The sequence below is a fragment of the Salvelinus sp. IW2-2015 genome, linkage group LG10 (assembly GCF_002910315.2).
Source record: "Salvelinus sp. IW2-2015 linkage group LG10, ASM291031v2, whole genome shotgun sequence".
In the NCBI taxonomy this organism is placed as follows: Eukaryota; Metazoa; Chordata; class Actinopteri; order Salmoniformes; family Salmonidae; genus Salvelinus; species Salvelinus sp. IW2-2015.
This window is the reverse complement of record NC_036850.1, coordinates 14,581,689-14,605,780: the sequence shown is the minus strand read 5'-3', so window position 1 is coordinate 14,605,780 and position 24,092 is coordinate 14,581,689. Positions and strand designations below refer to the sequence as shown.

The 24,092-nt window shown below is 43.2% G+C and overlaps 1 protein-coding gene across 1 annotated transcript in view; it reads left to right on the top strand.

Moving 5' to 3' along the window:
* Positions 1–24,092, top strand: part of LOC111969339 (myotubularin-related protein 13-like) — an 89,864-nt gene that overhangs the window by 44,423 nt on the left and 21,349 nt on the right. The window contains 1 exon segment of the mRNA XM_023995403.2: positions 20,346–20,483. Within this exon segment, the coding sequence (XP_023851171.1) occupies positions 20,346–20,483 (138 nt within the window).

Here is a 24,092-nt window from a genome sequence, read left to right as displayed (position 1 = left end):
TGGGAGGTGGACTTTTCTTGATACACACCGGAAACTGTTGAGTGTGGAAAACCCCAGTAGCGTTGCAGTTCTTAACACACTCATACCGGTGCGCCTTGCATTACCACAATGCCCTCTACAATGGCACTTAAATGTTGTCTTGCACATTCACCCTCTGAATGGCACACACACACAATCCATGTCTCAATTGTGGAAAGAGCAGGTGTTCCTAATGTTTTGTGCATAGTGAGCAATATGTTTGGAACATCAAATTTGCAAAAAAATCGRAGTGTTGAATCACAATACATATAACGTCGTGATAATCGCAATACATTTTGTATCGGCACGTAAGTATCATGATAATATTGTATCGTGAGGTCCCTGGAAATTCCCAGCTGTAGCATTGACCTCTTGATTTGACAGTAGGATGCATGGACGGAGGCACAGGAAGAGGAGATGGTAAGGGGGAAGTACACAGACAGTCAGCATTAAGTGGTGTCATCAGTAGTGAAATGTCGTAGATTCAGAAGAGTCTGGTCCATGTTGTGACTTGGGGATAAAGATGCTACGGACACACAAAGACAAAATGTATCCCATAAACAGGAGTGACATTTGGCCAGTTTAGGATAGATACACCTCAACTCTGTGACCAGAGACCAACCACAGCACCACTGACATGGATTACAGCATTCAGAAAGTCAAGGCTGATTCCATTTCACTTGCTTGCAATTCATCCATTGAGAACCTATTATTCCCTATGAGGATTCACCAATTCACTGTGTGACGTACACTATATTGCCTGAAATAAAATGTTCCCTTTCGATATGGTTAGAGTCTAGGTCTATAATTCACTTCACATATTTTTACTTTCATGCACAAAGACTTAAGCTGAGACCCCCACTTAGACATTCTACGGTTTTCTTTTGACACTAGGAGAAAATATAGCCTACGTATGTGATCCGTTTCAGGAAACTAGGCGTATGTTGCAAGTCATGACTTCATGTTCCGTAATAATTAATCAATGTGTTTTTTGGTAGAAATGCCTTCTGAAACGTGAACTTTCATGTGCCTTAATAACAAACCTGTATGCCATATTTGAATACAATTGTTAAATTACGAGCCTTGCTGGTTAAGCCACAGAAAAAGAAAGCAACCTTCCCACTAGCCATGATTGGTTGATGTAAGGAGTGGGCTGGATATGCCGAGAGAGGAGTTCGGATTGGTCTGCCATATAGAGGGCTTCTGTCTATTTGGGCTGGTCAGTCTGTGTTAGTAATCCTGTCGAACGCGGCTTTTTAAAAATGTGTTGTGAAGCTGCATAGCTAAGTGTTATTCTCCACTTTCTGGAGGATCAAGTTTTGAAATCAGTGGAATTAGAGTATGATAGCTAAAGAGATGGAGAAAACACCGGTCTCCGGATTACATCTTCAAACTAAGGGTAACTGTGGCATGCCATCCGCGTCCATCATGCATGATGATGTATACAGGTAAGATAGTCTAGCGTTAGCTAGCTACATTTTCAGATCTTACTCATTTCTAATTTTGACAAAGTGGTTTCATTTCAAGCTAAAGTGTACTGTTAGCTATCCAGGTAACGTTAGCTGGCTGGCTCCCTAGCTGACATTATTATTAATATCCCACAGCTGTTTGCTTCGCTAGTTAGAGCCTAATGTTAGCTAGTTAGCATTGAACCTGAATGGTTAGCTCCCAGAATATTCATGCAGGGTAGTAACGACATGATTTGGCACTATGTTCATTGTTGTTTAACTAGGTAACGTCACGTGACGTGTGTTATCTTACGTTGTTTACCTAGCGAGCTATATGTCTTAAGCTGAAGTGTACAACATATGTTGACTATGGCCGGTGTCAGTAAACGTCTGCAAAAAAGCGTAATGAAATTGTTGCCAGCAGAGCTGGTTTGGCTGTTTTCATGTTATCCATAGGTAAACAAATCGGTCAGAGCGTCAAGTGTGCGCTCCGAGGGCGAAACGAGATGGGTGGGGCTAAAGCTTAAGAGGGTGTAAACGATGCTGAATGGGTGTAGACAAAGAGGAGCGCTTCACTAGATGCCAAACCATTCAAAGCCATTTTCTCAAAGTGAGTTTACAAGTTTATTAACTTTCAAAGCAGAATTACTTTCCCATTGTTCCTCTACAATGCAGTGTATGATATACCATTTTGTAGCTCCGAGTCTCTACTTTTACCCAATGTAAAAAAACACAATTACAAATGTTGTTACATAAGACCGAATCCAGGTGGTGAGTCACATACACTAACAGTCAAAAGTTATATAAAAATATATTTTGATTTGTTTAACACTTTTGGTTACTACATGATTCCATATGTGTTTTTTCATAGTTTTGTTGTCTTCACTATTATTCTACAATGTAGAAAACAGTACTGTGTACACCTGTTCTTTCCATGACACAGATTGACCAGGTGTATCCAGGTGAAAGCTATGATCCCTTATTGATGTCACTTGTTAATTCCACTTCAATCAGTGTTGATGAAGGTGCCGAGACAGGCTAAAGAAAGATTTTTAGACCTTGACAATTGAGACATAGATTGTGTATGTGTGCCATTGAGGGTCAATAGGCAAGACAAAAGATTTAAGTGCCTTTTGAACAGGTTATGGTAGTAGATGCCAGGTATATCCTGCTCTGGCTGCTCCAACATCAGTCTGGTTAAGGAATTGCTCTGTGATGATGCCAAAGGAAAGGCCTAATCACAAATCGTTTGACTTTTACTCCATCCGGCCCTCCTTTATTTCTGCCTTGGGATTCAGGGGTAATGGAATCAATGTGCTGAAATAATTTCAGTGTGTTGTGATGGTTATCGTGAGTGTTTTATGTTTGTATTGGAATCCGCGACACCTCTCAGCGCTTATCACTACGATATTTGAATTTACTACCATCAAATCCACAACGAGGAAATGAAACGTGCCACACACATGCCAGAGAAATGTCGGACTGACTTTGTTGTTACAAAATTGTTGAGTATGCTAATTTAATTACATGGACCCTTTGTATAATGCTTTGATGAAAGTTAATTGCAGGCCCATATCCATTCACATCAGTCTTAAGTATTTTAATTGATACAAGTTTGTTATTTCAGGTATTTACGTTAGTCGAAGTTTACATCACACTTTTGTTGGAGTCATTAAACTCGTTTTTCAACCACTCCACAAATTTCTTGTTAACAACTATAGTTTTGGCAAGTCGGTTAGGACATCTACTTTGTCCATGACACAAGTCATTTTCCCAACAATGTTAACAGACAGATTATTTCACTATCACAATTCCAGTGGGTCAGAAGTTTACATACACTGAGTTGACTGTGCTTTTTAAACAGCTTGGAGAATTCCCAAAAATGATGTTATGGCTTTAGAAGCTTCTGATAGGCTAATTGACATCAGTTGAGTCAATTGGAGGTGTAACTGTGGATGTATTTCAAGGCTTACCTTCAAACTCAGTGCCTCTTTGCTTGACATAATGGGAAAATCAAAATAAATCGAGCCAAGACCTCAGAAAGAAATTGTAGACCTCCACAAGTCTGGTTCATCCTGGGAGCAATTTCCAAATGCCTGAAGGTACCATGTTCATCTGTACAAACAATCGTACGCAAGTATAAACACCATGGACCACGCAGCCATCATACCGCTCAGCAAGGAAGAAGCCACTGCTCCAAAACCTCCCTAAAAAAGCAAGACTACGGTTTGCAACTGCACATGGGTCTGGTCTGATGAAACAAAAATGGAACTGTTTGGCCATAATGACCATCGTTATGTTTGGAGGAAAAAGGGGGAAGCTTGCAAGCCGAAGAACACCATCCCAACCATGAAGCACGGGGGTGGCAGCATCATGTTGTGGGGGTGCTTTGCTGCAGGAGGGACTGGTGCACTTCACAAAATAGATGGCATCATGAGGCAGGAAAATTATGTGGATATATTGAAGCAACATCTCAAGACATCAGTCAGGAAATTAAAGCTTGGTCGCAAATGGGTCTTCCAAATGGACAATGATCCCAAGCATACTTCCAAAGATGTGGCCAAATGGCTTAAGGACAACAAAGACAAGGTGTTGGAGTGGCCATCACAAAGCCCTGACATCAATCCTATAGAAAATGTGTTGGCAGAACTGAAAAAACGTGTGTGAGCAAGGAGGTCTACAAACCTGACTCAGTTACACCAACTCTGTCAGGCGGAATGGGCTACCCAACACATTTGACCCAAGTTAAACAATTTAAAYGCAATGGTACCAAATACTAATTGAGTGTATGTAAACTTCTGACCCACTGGGAATGTGATGAAAAAAATAAAAGCTGAAATAAATAATTCTCTCCTATTATTCTGACATTTCACATTTCTTAAAATAAAGTGGTGATCCAAACTGACCTAAGACAGGGAATTTTTACTAGGATTATATGTCAACAATTGTGAAAAACTGAGTTTAAATGTATTTGTCTAAGGTGTTTGTAAACTTCCAACTTCAACTGTATGTGGTCATTGAGTGATTCTTAAACAACGGCCAACATATACCCACTTCTGTTTGTTTCTCTCTTTCTCACTGACGTCGACACCTCACTGTTAACTTGTGTGTTGCTGAGCTCTAGGCAAAACACGGGGCGAGAAGTCACTCACATTCCAGAGAGCATTCAACGCTGAACGTCAGGGTCACTTAATTACTAGGCACAATTCGTCTTGCCTCCTCCATGGAAATATGTGACAGTCGGGTACCAAACATAATTTAGTACCTGTAGTCATTGTTGAATATAATTTGGAGCATTTCAGACTGACATTGTGCTGCCCCTGTCCATCTTAACAAGACTGAAAGAACTGATGGTAGATAAAGGCTTAGGAAGGGGGGGTGGGGCTGTCATATTGTTTCCAAAAGGTTGGAGGTCTATTACTCTGTAAAGAAGAATCTTTCAATACATTACAATGTGCGCTTCAACCAGTCTCATTGAGGTTGAAAGGACTACAGTGTAGCATAGCAGATAACCAATAAAAGGTATCAATAGAACCATGTTCTGCTCTCAAGGACGCTTGTGACGTTGGTTGGTGAAGTCCATCGGTGTAAAGCTGGAAACACTTCACAATACCATTCGAGCTTTCTTAGCCCAATAAATGAAGCAGGCGGCACTTCATCAAAGGATCTGCTAAAGGCCCTGGCTTCCCAACACATCCCACACTTGGACACCTCACAACCATCACGCATTCTCCCTCTGACTCAGTCTTCATTTTGTTTTGGTTGAGTTTAAAGACCACCCTTCTCACCTCATGCGACGTGGAGGATAAGGCAGGTACCTGCAGTGTGTTTMTTTGCAGTGACGTAGCTGAACACTGCCCGAAAATGTCACTTCTAGACTGTGGTTGTTGTGCTGTGGGCGAGATGCTGACCAAGTAGACAATGGGAGTCCTGTCCAGCCCTGTCCGACTGACTCCCATACTCCAGTCAGACTAAGCTGCTTCTCTATGGTGTCTCTGGCATACCCCGCCAGGCCTCTCCTCTGCTTTACTATCCTGTCGTTTACTCAGATATGTAAGCTGGAGGTGTTGTTAGATTTATAGATCCACATGGTGGATGTTTAGAGCTCCTCTCATTCCTCAGGATTCCAGCTAGTCTCTCATTGGACTCTCACCTAAAACACTACCCCATTACTTAAATCTCCACATTGTCATTTTCTCTTTTGTGATGCTCTCTATCTCAATCAGAATGGAGAGAATCAACAGTACTTTCTCTGGACGCTGTAATAAGCAGTCCATCCAGGATTTAATTGGGATTTTTTGTTATATTTGCAGGCAAAAATGCTTGATTTTTGCTATGGCAATTCTGACATTTTACATGGCAATATGCAATAATTTTGTAAATTTTGGCCCGAAAATGCACTGACGAGGGAAAAGTTTGACGTGTGGCTTGTTAAAATGTATGTGTTTTACAGGGCCAGCTATAGTAGTACGTGGCCCCAAGAGCGAATTAGAGTTAAGTGCCTTGTTAGCTCGAGTATTCGAACCAGCGACCTTTCGGTTACTGGCCCAGCACTCTAACCGCTCGGCTACCTGCCGCCCTTAGGAACAACATTATGCTGTAAAAGTGAGGTGATTGGTTGAAATTGCAAGCCCTCCTTTGTACTTTGATAATATTGTGATAATTTGACTGTTTCATGAGGAAATAGTGTGGTGATTGCATAATATGCAAGGAATCATAAATTTTGCAACAAAAAAAATGAACACAGGATCACGGAATTCTGGAGGGACTGAATAAGACTTGGTGAGCTTTTAGTTAATGGTGAGGTATTTTCATAAAGGCTGCATAGCAGCTGCCTCTTGATTTATAGAAGTTGGATGCCTGTCAAAAATGAAGTGTTGACAACATGGTCATGTTTGTCTCCCAGTTCATTGTTTTTCTAAAAAGATTGAGGATATAGTGTGCCTGCTATTTGGTCAGGTGGTGGGATATGAACTCATTTGGGGGTTGGTTTCAGCTCTAGTACCTCAATACACAGCTCTAACGCAAGCCCATTGTGAAATATGGAAAAGTACTTTTAGCCCATATCATCGCAGTGCATTTGTTTCTTCTCAATTTAGGGATATGACATGTTATACAACAGCTTTTATCTGTTTGATATATTATTAAGTTAAATTAGCCTTGCGATGTGGGAGCTTGTCAATGCAGGAATGCAAGGTAAAAGTAATGTTCCTTCAAACACCAAAAAGATTTGATAACACATTTTTCAAATGATCTTGCATACTTTCACTTCTGGACCAAAGAGATCAGGCTGTGATTTCCTTTTGGACCCCTTACCTCAAAAGCTGTGAGTAGGTAGTCAATGGTGTAGGCTGTTTGGAGGCTTAGATACCACCCTTCACTTAAAAGAGATGGGCATTTCCATAAAAGAACCCATAGGCACAAAAGTGAAGTTCATAGGAGCATGTCAAATTAGAGTCTATTTTTGGTGAAATAAAGGTACTTAAAAAATCAAATAAAAATCCATTATAAAAAATAGACTTAAGTGAAGGCTTTGATTTCTGGATAAACAGATGGAAAAGGGGTCTTAAACATCTACCCAAAAAAGTCTTACGGTCTTATTGCATAAAAACACAATGTTGATGAAAAGTCCTGCCAACTAACGTCAACACCTTATATTTCGTTTTGGAGAAATTGTTTACCTTCTGTAAATTTATGAAATATTCCCCCAAAAACCCACATGTTTAAGATATTTTCTAATTTCTCTCCCTCATGAGGGAGGATAATAAAGTTCACAGAAGTAACAAGTAAAGGTAGTCCTAGCAATTGGTTATAGTGTTTCTACTGATAACAGTTTTGTTTATGAATTAAGTGATTAAACTGGTAATGCCAAATTTGAAAACTGGATTACAAAACAATCTAACTGAATTACTGCAACTGAATTGGCTACAATGGGAAATCCTAATAGTCACATCACAGTTGGGTCACCTGCTATTGTCCTCCCTTCCACTGACATACTGTTATGTTCAGCTCATAACTGTTTTCTTTGTCTTTCTGTTGTCTGGTGGTCAAACAAAGAGTGTTATAACAGTCTTGACAACCCCTTCCGCTCTCTCACTCGCCATTTAATGTCAACTCTCTCAGTTCTTACTGACATCTACCCACGAGCCCCCTCTTTCCATTTACGGTGTAATTTCAATCATATAAATATAATTCATAGAATGGACCCATCCCTTCAGACCACTGCAATTTAGCTGGTACACCATTTTTGAAATTTGAAGTGAATTGTCATTTTAACTTCTAATTACTGCCACACGGATAGCTGCCGGTCCACCCACCGTCGAATGTCAACTTAAATGGTCTATTCTATTATCTATATTTCTCTCGTTTCCATAGGTTTCCTATGAAGGATTGACAGTATAATTTTAAAACAACAGATTCCTATTCAAGTCATCCATCTTTGTGGTACCATTTGAATGTTGAAATGTCAATTTTATTCCCAAATATGCCACCCAGAGTGGCCTGTATTCAAGAGCATGTTGTTTCTCAACCGATGGCGGGCACAACTCAACCTATAAATAGGGTCTAAGCCAGTGGTTCCCAACCTTTTTCGGTTACTGTACCACCAACTGAATTTTACTCTGCCCGGAGTACCCTTCTACGCAGACGACACCATTCTGTATACTTCAGGCCCTTCTTTGGACACAGTGTTAACTAACCTCGAGACAAGCTTCAATACCATACAACTCTTCTTCCGTGGCCTCCAACTGCTCTTAAATGCAAGTAAAACTAAATGCATGCTCTTCAACCGATCTCTGCRCACACCTGCCCGTCCGTCCATCATCACTACTCTGGACGGTTCTGACTTAGAATATGTGGACATCTACAAATACCTAGGTGTCTGGTTAGACTGTAAACTCTCCTTCTAAACTCACATTAAGCATCTCCAATCCAAAATTAATCTAGAATCGGCTTCCTATTTCGCAACAAAGCATCCTTCACTCATGCTGCCAAACAGACCCTTGTCAAACTGACTATCCTACCGATCCTTGACTTAGGCGATTTAATTTTACAAAATAGCCTCCAACACTCTACTCAGCAAATTGGATACAGTTCACCAGTGCCATCCACTTTTGTCACCAAGCCCCATATACTACCCAACACTGCGACCTGTATGCTCTCGTTGCTGGCCCTCGCTTCATATTCGTCACCAAACCCACTGGCTCCAGGTCATCTATAAGTCTTTGCTAGGTAAAGCCCCGCCTTATCTCAGCTCACTGGTCACCATAGCAGCACCCACCCGTAGCACGCGCTCCAGCAGGTATATTTCACTGGTCACCCCCAAAGCCAATTCCTCTTTTGGCCGCCTTTCCTTCCAGTTCCTGCTGCCAATACTGGAACAAATTTGCAAAAATCACTGAAGCTGGAGACTCATATCTCCCTCACTAGCTTTAAGCACCAGCTGTCAGAGCAGCTCATAGATCACTGCACCTGTACATAGCCCACCTGTAGTTAGCACATCCAACTACCTCATCCCCATACTGTTATCTATTTTATTTATTTTGCTCCTTTGCACCCCAGTATATCTACTTGCACAGTCATCTTCMGCACATCTATCACTCGTGTTTAATTGCTATATTGTAATTATTTCGCCACTATGGCCTATTTATTGCCTTACCTCCGTTATCCTACCTCATTTGCACACACTGTATATAGACTTTTTATATTGTATTATTGACTGTATGTTTGTTTATTCCATGTGTAACTCTGTGTTGTTTGTGTTGCACTGCTTTGCTTTATCTTGGCCAGGTCGCAGTTGTAAATGAGAACTTGTTCTCAACTAGCCTACCTGGTTAAATAAAGGTGAAATAAAATAGAGTTTCCCCTCGTGCATTTTACCACTAACCCTATGGTCTCATGAGTCTTCTCAAGGTACCCTCTGTGGATAGGCCAAGTACCCTCCAAGGGGTCCTAGTACCCCTGGTTGGGAACTACTGGTCAAAGCTACAACAAATGCGAATATGAAGAAGAAAAAAACAGAGTGTATGCATTTTTTTTTTGTGTTTTATTAAGATCCCCATTAGCTATTACCAAGGCAGGGGTCCAAAAAAGATCATTTACATTTTTWATGTTAAAAAATGACAAAAAAATATGAAGAATTACCAATAAATTATCAAATAGAATCTCAACCGTTTATCCTTTCCAGTGATTAAGATATGGATGAATACCTGCCATGTCKTTATTTTGTTCAATAGAGATGAATTTGCCTTAATCTTTGTGTACTAATATTATATAAAGGCCTAATTAAATTGGTGCTAATTCATCACCTACTGTTAGTAGCCATGTATTAATCTACTATGCGCATTTTAGCACGCTCTCTATTTCAAAGCCATATCAYATATCTTGATTGTAWAACAGGGCTTTGATCTCAATGATCGTTGAGAAATAGAACGTAAACCTACAGAAAGCCAGAACTCTCTTTTAATATGGACAACTAGTTGCATCCAAAGTCATTTTTATCCCTGTAATTTCATTTTGAAATGTTATACAACACGAGGGGCACACGAGGGAGGGAGAGCGTGTGAGAGGCTCGCTCAGCCCCAACGTAACCACAGCCAGGCACAGCGACAGGGTAGACATTTTTATTACAGGAATCATGAGTATAATGCACTTTATTATTTGACAAATTCATGGGTTTATCCGCCCCAAAAATAGGACGTTTTGTAGGGATGGGGGAAAACACTTATACAGTAACATATTTTGGACATTATTATATCAATACTTTTGCCGCAACTTTGACTTCGCTAGGGAGGGTCAGTTAGCCCTAGTCAGCTGTACCTGCYCCTARAMCTTTTTCTCCATCTTCTTTTTGAATGGTGAGCCAACATGTTTTCAGCACTTATTTCCATGACTGATCAAAACATGTTTTTTCATGCTCTCTTCTGTCTGCAGCAGACATATAGTGAGCAATATGTTTGGAACCTTAAATCGCAGTCAAATCACAGTATTGAATCGCAATACATATAGAACCGTGAGAATCGCAATACATATTATATCGGCACCTATCATGATAATATTGTATCGTGAGATCCGTGGCAAGTCCCAACCTTAATGTTTTGATTTTGTGGTGACCAGGTAGAATGTGCAACTTGAATCAGTGTGACCAATTCCATTTTTTTACTCACACAACCAAGCGTCGCAGTCTGAAGCCCTGGATATTGGAAATTTGTGAAATTGAAGGACCAAGTGCCAGTCAGGTGTCCCCCACTGGGTTAAGGGYAATCTGATTCCTGTCAAAGTAGCAGCTCTGTACATCCTGAGGTCTACATTTTCGTACAGCTTTGCATTTGTTGTACTGTTCCAATGATCATGAGGTCTTACCTGGAAAGCCCTTGTCAGTATGTTTAACCATATCCTAGTAGCCTGATGGATATCATTTGAATGAACATTGCTGTAAGTACAGCGACGTCTTGTCATGGAAATAAAACATAGTTTGATCTTAGACGTGTCTATCTGACGTTCTCTGTTTGGTCTATTGTTCAAGTCTTGGCTGAAGATGTACTTTTCAGTGGAGAATTTGCACAGGACAAAGTGGATATGCCATTCTAAAATGGTGAGATATTTAGCAAAAAGTTAAGATCCCCCCCCCCCCTCCTATTTTTTACATTTATTTTATTTAATTTTTTTYTCTGGTCACTTTCATGTGTGTAAGTCTATTTAAATTTTTTATTAAAATGTCCTGCATTTTAATGGCAGATTTTGTGCTAGCAATGGATTAGTATAATTTATTAGAATTTTCATTTGACTATTTGCATAGCCTAATCCATAGGGGCAATGTTTAGTTTGTCTGATAGGTTTGTAGGGTCTGTGCAGACTTGCCTACTTTCCTCCTTCCCCACCTGGCTGCATGGGGAATTAATGAATTATGATGCAGGTTCTGTTTCCAGCTGACACTCATTGCCACTTGTTTGCCTCAATACTATAAACAGATTGATAGAAAGGTTGCCCCCCCGCAATGATTACCAGGCCTCGTGCTGCTTGATAATCTGCCCCCTGAGTTTAAATCAAAGCGGAATTCATAGTGTACATAAGAGCAGAATGAATCTGATCATGACTGTAAAACAACATTTGTGACACATTCTTTGAAGTCCCCAACGGCTAAACCGTTTTTATCTTCCTCTGCTTGTTTTGATTTTAACAAAACTGTGTACATATGAAACCAAAAATTCCTCCTTGGGGCCTGACTTCCTCTAATGAAGGAATTTGACCAGACTTGACCAGTAAARGTTTGTTTCATTTCTCTTGTCTCCCCCCAAATCCCTGTTGTAATGTGGAATGTGGCACGTACTTCCAGGAAGGATGCTGGAGTTATTCAGACTGTGTGTACTGTTGGTGCGGAGTGGGCAGTGGATGGGACAGTGACTAAGGTTAGCGCTAGTGGAGTGATCTTGCTTGGGGGGYCTACTACCATCTCTGGGTGTTATTGTTTCATGGTGTCAGGGTCTGAAACAGCATGCTTAGACTATCTGGGTCAGACTAGGACGCTTGCCACGTCACAGTATTGCTGTCTCCTCCTGGCCAGTCCAGAGACCCAGGGAGAGGTGCTGGGCTTGCTGGTTGTATCACCATGCTGTGTGACCAAAGCTGACATGTCGCACGGCACGTCGTTCCTGTATGTTTGTAAAACTAAATACAACAGMGCATTCCAGATYCAGGATGTCTTCCAAGCCGGGGATAATAGAATCATGTGTTTGTCAGGAAGATGTTCATGAGTAATCAATGCTTTGGCTGCCAGCGAAACAAAAATCCCCAGGAAACGGCACTGGCAGTGGGCTGTAGTGCATGGCAGCCTTGTRCATGATGAAAACCACAGTGAGCTCATCAGGAAATGTGAATACTCAGGATACGTGGAGCTAATATGTTGTAGTCTGAAGACTTCCTTATTCTGGGAGCACATAGTTATGTTACACAGTTTAGCAGAACTAACCCCTCTGTTGGAGTAATTAGAAGCACTCTTGTGCACGCACGCACGCACGCACATCAAAAATCACTGTTATTTCCTTGTCTTCCATAAATGGAAATATACTCACAAGGACTTCATTCCAGCTCCAATGAATCAAAACAAGCCATTGAGCTGTGAGACCGTCCACAGTCCACCTCTCCGTCCTCCCCGGAACTGGAAAATACGTGGATAGGAGCCAGGAAGGGAGCCAGTCGCAGCTTTTGGCACAGGAGCACAGCTCAGAAGCCACATAGCCTCCTGTGGCCTTCCTCACTGCCCAGCTCCATGGTGGCTCTCCCCTGCCAGCCACCGCCTCTGTTTACGTGGAGCAGTGGGAATGTGCTGACTGCAAGATTAAAATGCCTGCGGACATACCTGAGATTCCTCGCAGTGCTAAGAGATGTCCTAATTTGTCTGGAATGAATGTTCTCTTGACATGGCCCACCTGTAAATCACGGTGTCTTGTCCTACACCTTCTGTCTGCCTCCACTCAGTATGAGAGGTCCACGGGTGAAACCACGACACCCAGACATTTTATTCAAACCATTCCCCTCGTCACAAGAGCTTCTTCGCAGATACCATAGTTAGGTGACGTTCACCAGTGGCACTGCAGAAGAGACCTATGTTTCACATTTTCCAGCCCAGTTTCGGAGCTCCCTGTTGTCATAGCAGAAGCAGTCCACACTGACCCAGTGATTGAGGGCAGGGCAGGAGACATTCGAGCTGGATTGATCCTGAGGATAGACCAAGGCCGATCAATGACTACTGCTTTAGCATGAGGTGCTAACCCTAGCTCTTGTGCCTAACCAGCTAACAGTGCTATATGATAGACAGCTATAAATGCTGTAATGTTGACTTGAATTGCTGTGTTTAAGAGCAGCATGTCATGACAGTCATGTATTGCCAATAAAATGAAGTATGAAACGGCACCAGTCCTTGACCCTGTCTGTGAGGTCATGTCTTTCTCCAATGCCAGGTCATTGACCTCCCACAGCCCTCATCCTGTGTGGCGGGCAGAGTGCAGTACCGTAGACCCAGAGCCCTGGATAGGCAGTCAGCTGGAAAACTAAAGGCCAGTGTCCCCTGTGTAATGCACTGCCATTGCGTAGGTGTGTTTTTCCAGTGGCACTTTTCACACTCTATCAGGGATATAGCACACACTCACTTTTGTCTTCCTGGTCTGGGGTGGTACCACAACAGTAGAACGCGCTACTGGTCCTCGTGAGGGGTGTATAACTCTGTGAGCCAATCATATGAAGTTTGGTGGGGCCTCACTGTTTTTTCAGGTGAAAAACAAAAGTGGAGATATAAAAACAGGCAGAAGAAAGGCCACGGTTGGAAGGTGACTTAGTGACAGCGATAGGGAGAGAGGAGTGGGCCTGGYCCCGGCAGGAAGCACCTGTCCCWGGGCCATTATCACAGGGCTCCCAGGCAGGGGCTCCACAGGCTGYCGCATAAGCACATTGTGTTTCTCTACGGCCCAGGACAAAGCTGTTTACCCTCTGCTGTKCCCTCATCAAACACACTGTACTCTTCAAATGGGCCGACCTGTTGTTTTTGTATTTGCTTTGCGTCGCACAACTGCATAGAATACTGTTTTACTTACTGTAAACAGCACTGCACACACTAACTATATAATGATGAGTAAATTCTTCAAGTGCAGTAATGCTCTTGAAAGTTAACTATACATGTCATGAATGTGTAACTCAGTGTGTTAATCAATATGTTACAAACCAATGAATGGGGGCCTCACAGGTCAGAGAGCAGGGTACAGCGCTCCACCTGTAGGCCACCGCCATCTACAGGGTGTGTGTGTGTGGGAGAGAGTGTGTGAGGATGCAGCACAACAATAGAGACAGAGTAATGTCAGGTTTGGATAAAGATGGAAAAGCCAGGCCCTGCTCTTATCCTGCCATCGGCAGCCTTGGGAAAATCATTGGAGTTTTCTTGGACTGTGGAAGGGGTGTTCAGCACTGAAGAGCATCCATCCCTGCTTTTAAGACCGAGTCTTCTCTGAATTTACACTCCATCCGCTTGTCACATGTTGGAATGGCATGTAGTCCTACCCTTGTACCCAAGAAACACATGTTTGAAAGATCTTACTAAGGCGACCTTAGTTAACTAGGTTTATTAACCCACTTAACCTACTGTTCCTGAAATGAAACTCTAATAAAGTCTATATCTGGTCATTAACGTTCACCCCTTGGTTTGGGACACCCTTGAGTGTAGTGAATAGCATGTGAGTGCTCAAGGCTAGGTTTGAGAGGTTGCAGTGATTGGAGCAGAATTAAGCTGAAATTAAGCTGACAGTAGATTGGTTGAAGAGAAGGAATGCCTAATCCTTTTTCTATTTGTGTTTTAATGCATCTCGGATTGAAATAAGTTGCATGTGGTGAACCAGCCGTACGCTTTTAATTTATTGTGTTTTAAAATACATCCAAAGTATTCACCCCCAAGTGAAGAAATCTTCCCAGGAGACTTTGGATGTGAGGAACTCGGCAGAGCTGTCGGTATTTTCATATTATTCTAGCACAACAAATTACATTTTGCTCCCCCCCCCATACACTTTTAGAAATTATCGAAATATGGACCCTGAAATTCTCCACGCTGTTTGCGTTGCAGTTTTAGACATCGACTTCCTAGCTTATTACTCTCTTCCCCCATCTTCCTGGCCTAAGCTATCTGTTGAATTATTGCSGTCCTTTATGACCAGCTAAAAATATCCATCTCTAAAATGAACCATYTGTTCCGGGTTGCATAACAGATCACAGGGAACCACAGAGCTGTGGGGACCGAGGGGAAATAAGGATGGATGTGAGATGCCAGTTATGGGCAGTCGTCTGCTGTGTGATGGAGCMCTCCAGTCAGACCTGTTGGCCTACAGTACATCACAGGGCTACCTGCGCTCTACTTTCCACTTTGCACTCTGGTACCTGTGGTTTGAAGCTGGCTAGCTTTGTTTTGTTGTTTGTGTCACGCTGACCCTGAAGATGTTCTCAGCAAGTGTTGTGTGTTTTTGTGTGTGTGCCTCCTGTTTGCTGGGCTTCCTCCTGGCCTCCTATGAATATAGCCTCCATCTTGGCTCAGCTCAAGACTTCCTACCATGTGGCTGCTCTGTGTGGCCCCGGCTGCTGGGGAAACTCAAATAGCCCTGGCCCGTGTTTGGAGTTGAGCTCTGTCCGCTGTCCTGTCCATCCTCCGGGGGTTGATAAAGCAGCAGATCTCTAGGTTGCAGCCCGGGAATGACCCGCTCACCCCCTGCCAACCCCGCCACCTCAGACACCACTTTCCTGCAAGTCATTGTCTCGTCTTCCTGAGAAACAGGCCCTTGAAGTGAAGCGGAAAGAGAGAGAGGAGGATAAGATGGACCTCGACGATGGAGAGGGAGGGAGCAAGAGAGGGGAGCGTACACAACACAACACATCTGTTGCCGTGTTTTTGTCCTGACCACAAAGTCTTGGCAATCACTTTGCTTTCAGACTGTGTCAGCACTTCACTGGCATCGGTTGGATGCACTTTGTTTTGGAGACATGTTTTGTGTTCATGCAGCATTGCGGTATTACTGTTACTACTTTTGGGTAGGCACGTCTGAATGGGATGTTGTCCTTCATTACAGATACCTTGTTGCCTTGCAACCTTTCCACTGTGCATGATTCACCTACCTAGTCAGCCACTCTTTTTGGATAATAGAACTTAATGTGTTTGGTCAACAAAGTCTCCTCAAAGGCTTTAATTCAGACAAAGTCGGATCTCAATAGCTGTTGCTCTTGTGTAGTATTCTCATTCATCAGAACCGACCAGATAAACCTGGGTTAAATCTAATGCGACATACTGTAGAGAGAATGTTGTGTTGGAGAGATTCTACCCTGGGAATGTTCTTCATTCCTGTCGGAGGAGTTGGGAAAGTGTTTTCCCATCAACTTGTCCTTTTTCCATTTCCAGACTTCCTTCTCTTTCACCCAGTTCAGTCTTGCATCACATTTGTTAATGCTCAGAAGGGAGGAGACATCTACATTTTATTACCATACAGAGGAACTCGAGTGCTTTTGATATTTGTTTGTTTGGCTATGTCATTTTGGAACTGATCAACTTAGGAAATCAAACTACGAAACCATTTTTATTTTATTTTTTAATCTGAATTTGTGGTGTGGCGATGTACCATTTCATACCATGTCATAAGCCTTTATTAACTCCATTCCCCATTTTTCAACTGGAGCAACACCAGTACAGGTTGCATCAGATTTGTTTCTAGGGGTGTCTCAATGTAAAGACTGCCCAGTGTGTGTCCCCCTGACTGACAGTCTGGAGTTTCAGCCCCAGTGCCCGCAGCATAGCTGTTTGTTTGTCCCCTGTGCAGTTATTACAGCGGCATACAGTACATTTTCACAGTATTAGAATACAGCTCTGACCACAAACTAGGCTTCAATTCGGTGGGACTGTTCCCCATGCTTTTCTGTGCCGATTCTTAGCAGGTCAAGTTGCAGATCTAGTGTCGCTATCTGAAAGGGTGGACTAGGGGTGAGCCATGCCACACAGAGCCACATGATGCAGAGAGCTCAGTCGGTGGGAGGGCAACAATGTGCAAAAGGACAAAGATCCCAGAGTCGGTTAGCCAATGACTTCCATTGTCACTTGACTGTGGTCTAATTTGAGACCAGGGACTGTCCTCGCCGTGACTCAGTGTGTGTGTGTGTCTGTACACCATGCATATATATAGGCTACGTGGGTGTGTACGTGTAGTCGTGTACYTTTACACCATGCATATGTGTTTATTCTTGCACTGTATGTTTCTAGACAAGCCATGCACCTGTTGCACTGCAGTGAACATATTTTGCTTGATCTCGCCAAACAGTCAGCTGGTACTGTGTGTGTCAGTCACAGCTGGTACTGTGTGTGTCAGTCACAGCTGGTACTGTGTGTGTCAGTCACAGCTGGTACTTGTGTGGTGTCAGTCACAGCTGGTATTGTGTGGTGTCAGTCACAGCTGGTACTGTGTGTGTCAGTCACAGCTGGTACTGTGTGTGTCAGTCACAGCTGGTACTGTGTGTGTCAGTCAAGCTGTACTGTGTTGTCAGTCCACAGCTGTACTGTGTGTGTCAGTCACAGCTGGTACTGTGTGTGTCAGTCACAGCTGGTACTGTGTGTGTCAGTCACAGCTGGTACTGGTGTGTGTCAGTCACGCTGGTACTGTGTGTGTCAGTCACAGCTGGTACGTGTGTGTCAGTCACAGCTGGTACTGTGTGTGTCAGTCACAGCTGGTACTGTGTGTGTCAGTCACAGCTGGTACTGTGTGTGTCAGTCACAGCTGGTGGCAGACAGGGGCTCCCTGGAGCTGCTACCTGGAGTGGTGCCTAGATATACTGCTCTGCTCCCTCTCAGTCACTGTGTGTGTGTGTGTGTGTGTGTGTGTGTGTGTGTGTGTGTGTGTGTGTGTGTGTGTGTGTGTGTGTGTGTGTGTGTGTGTGTGTGTGTGTGTGTGTGTGTGTGTGTGTGTGTGTGTGTGTGTGTGTGTGTGTGTGTGTGTGTGTGTGTGTTGGTGTGTGTGTGTGGCTGTGTGTGTGTGTCAGATAGGCCCTCACAGCAGGAGAGACAACACGTTCAGGGCATGCTTGGATGCACTTCTTCTTACTATAGAATGATTGACAGTAGAGTAAGTTTTCAGCTCCMTTCAGTTAGACAGACAGCTACTGGTCCTTGGACTTATTTTTGTTGTGTCTCTTATGCAAGTCATCCTCCTCCCTGTCCTCCGGTTAATATAATAATGTAATATACAGTGCTTTTATTCAAAGCYACTTAGTCATGCATACGTTTTACCTATGGTTGGTCCCGGGAATCGAACCCACTAGTCCTCATCTACTCTGCTTTTTCTTCAATATCCCCCTTCTCCTCATTCCACCTCTCTCCACCCGTATGACTGGTGCTGATATAAGTGTATCAGGTTAGCATCTCCGGTGTTGTGACTAAAGTCCCTGTCAGTCAACTCTTACTCAGTCTGTTGTTCTCTATTCAGACTTCCTAGTAAGTCTAGCTACTTGAGTCTAAGCTAATATTTACAGAGAGAGAAATCCTTCAAAACATGATTGCTTTCCAGTCAGTCACTGGCACGTGAAGAGGGATAGGATATCTTCATTGGTGTTAGTTAGTAGACTGTCTGGCTGTTATTCAGTCCACTAAAGGCACTGGGCACGTGGAGGGGAGGTAGAAATAAACTGTGGACCCAATGAAGTGTCTTTGAACCCAGTCCTGAGCCTCTCCTCAGACCTCCGTGGTCGTGTGAGCATAACAACTTTGAAGAAGATGACCATTGGTATTGTTTAAGCAAAACAAGACCCCCTTCCTCCTCCTACACACACACACACGTCCTTTGCTTCCATCCCCCATTTTATCGTATCTCTGCTTATCTCCCAAGGTATGCGGTCCGAAAGCGGTCTCCTTTCCGACAGTGYTTAATGACATACACTTTGAATATTTTTGGATGTGTTCACAGTTATCTGCAATTGTCCTGTCTGGGCCCTGGCCCAGTATGTATGACACTCCCCCACAATGCAGCTTTTCCAGATTTCCTGCTGTCAATTGTGTCTGTTGGAGGATGGTGGCATCCTGGTTCAAGCTCCCGGGCTAGTCAAGCACAGCTCCCTCTCTCTCTCTCTCTCTCGCTCTTCCTCTCTCTCTCATCCTGTCTTACACCACCCACCCACCTTATCTTTTCATTTTATTTTCTCTCCATCCATCTATCCATCCTCTCTTCCCCCCCTGCTCCTCTCTCCTCTCCCTCCGTCAGTCCAATGTTCTCCCAGTGAAACGCCTGAGGAGCAGTCTAAATACTGTCCCACAGCCAGGCCAGCTCAGCCTCCAGCACAAACACACAAGATTTACTCACTCTGGCTGCCTGCCTGCCTCTCACATGCTGCTCTCGACACTCCATCATCCTCATCATTTCTGTTTTTCTCCTAGGCCTGTATGGTTTTTATCCTCACACCTCTCTTCTATCCCTCTGCACTCCTCTTCTTTCAATCTTCCCATATTTCTCTCTCTCTCTCCCCCCTCTCTGTCCCCTCTCTCTTTCTCTTGCTCACCAGTACTTCATGTTCCCTTTAGAGTGCATTTATTTTGTGTTGTTGGTAACGTTTACAAATCGAGTTGAGATGGTTCAGTAGTGGAGTCAAGATTAAAACAACGTGATCCCTAACTGATACGTTTTATCCCAGAAGAAGGAAGAAGTGGTGCATTTCTTTATGACATGGGGTTTTATGTCAATTAGTCATTATCTTGTTTATGTTTTAATGATAACATGGGATTTCCTGCTTGAACAACCAGACTTGGCCTAAGTATCCACTATTACATTCTTCATGTTAATCCCAGTGTTATTCAATACAATCCTACTTTTGTCATGTTCATCTTATCCAACTGAGTACATAGCAGCCTACTGTTTCACATTAAAAGTCAGTACTTTTGGTTTCAGTACATTTTCTCATACTTTTCTTTGTGCCTAGAACACGGCTGATTTCAAATACCTCTGACGAGCAGTGAGGAACGTGAACCAGTGCCATTTCCCTCTCCGTGGTGAGAGGATTCAGTAGTAGTACTAATGCACTGAAACAGGACATCCTGTGCATCCTCTCCACAATGGCGTCAATGGCCCCCTAACTAACGTAATACCTTCCTATTCATACTGAAGGGTTACCAGCAGCGGCTCTCCTGGGGACACGGGCTAGAATACGGGCGCCGCTCTCAACACAACAACACTGGCTTCCAGTAACCACTCTGGAAAGCCACAGGGTGTCTTGTACTCTGCCTGTGCCCATTTCATCTGCACCCTGAGGGCAGACTGTGTTCCTGTTTGGAGTTCCAGTACAGGTGCTCATGTATGTGTGTTATACTTTGTGTTTTTTTCCCAGTTCTGCCAGCCAGGAGGATGGAGGCTGTCCCGAGAGAGGAAAGCTCCCACCTTCTTCACGGTGGTGTTGACGGACATCGACTCAGACCGACACTACTGCTCCTGCCTCACCTTCTACGAGGCAGAGGTCAACCTGCAGGTGAGATGGCCTGTTGTACTCCTCAACCCCAACCCCCCTACATGCATATCTTAGTGTTATAGCCAAAGCCACTTACAAGGGCATTATGTAAAATATTATAGCAAATCTAATGTTTATCTGTTACAGCTTACCCATAGTTGCCCTATTCAAAGCAATCAGTTATACCGTGCCTTGCAAAGGTATTCATCCCCATTGGTATTTTTCCTATTTTGTGGTATTCCAACCTGTAACTTAAATTGATTTTTATTTGGATTTCATGTAATAGCCATACACAAAATAGTCCAATTTGTTGAAGTGAAATGAAAAAAAAAATCAAAACTGAAAAGTGGTGCATGCATTGCTATGAAGCCCCTAAATAAGATCTGGTGCAACCAATTACCTTCAGAGGTCACATAATTAGTTAAATAAAGTCCACCTGTGTGCAATCTAAGTGTCACATGATCTGTCACATGAGCTCAGTATATATACACCTGTTCTGAAAGGCCCTAGAGTCTGCAACACCACTAAGCAAGGGTCACCACCAAGCAAGCGGCACCATGAAGACCGAGGAGCTCTCCAAACAGGACAGGGACAGAGTTGTGGACAAGTACTTATCAGGGTTGGGTTATAAAAAAATATCTGAAACTTTGAACATCCCACGGAGCACCATTTTAAATCCATTATATAAAAAAAATTGAAAGAATATGGCACCACAACAAACCTGCCAAAAGAGGGCCGCCCACCAAAACTCACGGAACAGGCAAGGAGTGCATTAATCAGAGAGGCAACAAAGAGACCAAAGATAACCCTGAAGGAGCTGCAAAGCTCCACAGCGGAGACTGGAGTATCTGTCCATAGGACCACTTTAAGCCGTATACTCCACAGAGCTGGGCTTTATGGAAGAGTGGCCAGAAAAAAGCCATTGCTTAAAGAAAAAAATAAGCAAACACGTTTGGTGTTCGCCAAAAGGAAGAAGGTACTCTAGTCAGATAAGACTAAAATTGAGTTTTTTGGCCATCAAGGAAAACGCTATGTCTGGCGCAAACCCCACACCTCTCATCACCCCGAGAACACCATCCCCAGTGAAACATGGTGGTGGCAGCATCATGCTGTGGGGATTTTTTTCATCGGCAGGGACTGGGAAACTGGTCAGAATTGAAGGAATGATGGATGGCGCTAAATACAGGGAAATTCTTGAGGGAAACCTGTTTCGGTCTTCTCAATCCAATTGAAAATCTGTGGTATGACTTAAAGATTGTTGTGCACCAGCGGAACCCATCCAACTTGAAGGATCTGGATCAGTTTTGCCTTGAAGAATGGGCAAAAATCCCAGTGGCTAGATGTGCCAAGCTTAAAGAGACATACCCCAAGAAACCTGCAGCTGTAATTGCTGCAAAAGGTGGCTGTACAAAGTATTGACTTAAGGGGGGTGAATAGTTATGCACACAAGTTTTCAGGTTTTTTTTGTCTTATTTTTTGTTTCACAATAAAAAATATGWTGCATCTTCAAAGTGGTAGGCATGTTGTGTAAATCAAATGATACAAACCCCCCAATAATCAATTTTAATTCCAGGTTGTAAGGCAACAAAATAGGGAAAATGCCAAGGGGTGTGAATACTTTCGCAAGCCACTGTACGTATGGTTTGACATTTGGTGTTTTTTCATGCCTTTTAAACACTTACACACGTGCTGAATAGGACTACGTCCTGCAGGTCCTGGGTTTAGGATCTGGGTCATAAGGGCTAAATAAGTGAACCACGGTATGGTAGATAGTGCCTACTGTCTCGGCTGGCAGCATGATGCATCTCTTGATAAGCAGCACAGGGTTATGTCCGTTCATTTCTTTATCATTTCCAGCTACTCTCTCATCCAGCAGGTTGCTATTTGTTAATTCTTGGGATTTTCTTTCTTTTTCATTGTGTTGTAATTGTTTTGTTTTGACATGTTTTCTTGCATGGCACATTTTTGTACTATTAGGAATGTGTCACGGCATGATGTGTTCCAGAACCCACTAAAGTGGGAAAATAACAGCATTCTGGATGAATTGCGATGAATTGAACAACACTTCACATACTGAAGGGTTTTGGTGTGATGGGACAAAAGACGTATCCAATGAGCTGACATCTCATCCCCTCTAGCACTGGTTCTTGGATGCACTCATCCTCATGAATTCAGTTCTGTCTTTGATGTTTTTTCTTCCGCACAAGTTCACAAACCCCTGAAATAAACTGTTGCAATGACCTCAATCCTCTCAAGGTTTGCCCTGATACATTACACAGAATGCCTGGCTGGATGTCTAATTGTGTCTAAGAATATGACTCCTTACAATGGCCTGACATCACCCTCCAGACGGTCTCTGAAGTGCTGCATTTTGTCACAAGAACAGGACATGTCCCCTGCCTCTTATAAAACACATGATAACCATGGCCATTAGTCATATTCATTCAAGTCAGTGACCTTTAATTAATTGAAATCTGACATTCTTTGAAAGGCCCCATTCAATCAGGTGGAATTCTTCGGACCATTAGTCATGTTAATTCAAGGAGTCTTATGAAAAAGGGAATTGAAATCTGATCATATCCTCTTATGTAAATTCCGGTGGAATTCTAACCTTTATTAACTACGTGGTCATAATGACTGACATGTTACATTCTGATGTGATGATTCCGTTTACATGAATGATCTGACTCAACATCCAAGCATGTCGATGAGTTTAACATTAGTTTACCATTACACAGTGTACTGAATGAATCAGACCAATTTACACAAACATCCCTTGTTGTGCCTGGATGCAGAACTACTGATTTTCCATGTGGGTTTCAAACAAGGCCTTGGCCTGACAAGGTATAAACCACCACATCATTAAATACGCGGGATGACGGCTAGGTTAGCTGGGACTGGGTCTCTAGCCGGGCCTGGTCTAGGCCTGGGCTGGAAGGTCACGTAACCGGCCCTGCAATAGTCTAATTCCCCTGTCAGACGCTGTTCGGTGATGTCCTGCAGCTGTCCACTCTGCTCCCGCCCCCACCCCCCGGAGGACTCTGGACCCTCTCCTCCGTGACCAGACTATAATCCTCCCTTATTTATTTTCTGTCCTCCTCACATGCCGGCCGGTCTACTGAGGGAGAAGAGGCGAAGGCCACCCATAACGATCAGTGCAGTGTCATCGCAGACTTTAATACAGGATCATTAGAGGTCTTGATTACAGGGCTAAATGTGGCTGGTCACCTCACTGCCTCTTCATCATGGCCCCACCTTTCTGTTTTGGTTTGATTTCTTTCCAGGAACTGTTCCCAGACCCCTTTTGTGCACTTGGTAATGGCTCAGATAAGGATAAGCGTTTGGATCACACACTGGACAGATGTGGGGCTGGTTTCTCACTGTGGACCAGCTTGATACAGTATACCATCCACTGCAAAGGTTTGCACCAGAGCCAGGACCTATGTTCTCAATATTCACATTTACACTGTTAACAAGGTTAGCAAGATGCTGAAGTAGTTTGAGGTAGTGTTGCACGGTATACCGGTATCACGGTAATACCACAGTACCAAAACATCATGATGCCAACATTTTAGAATACCGTACTACRGTTTCATATGATACTACAAAAATGATCAAATATTTATAAAG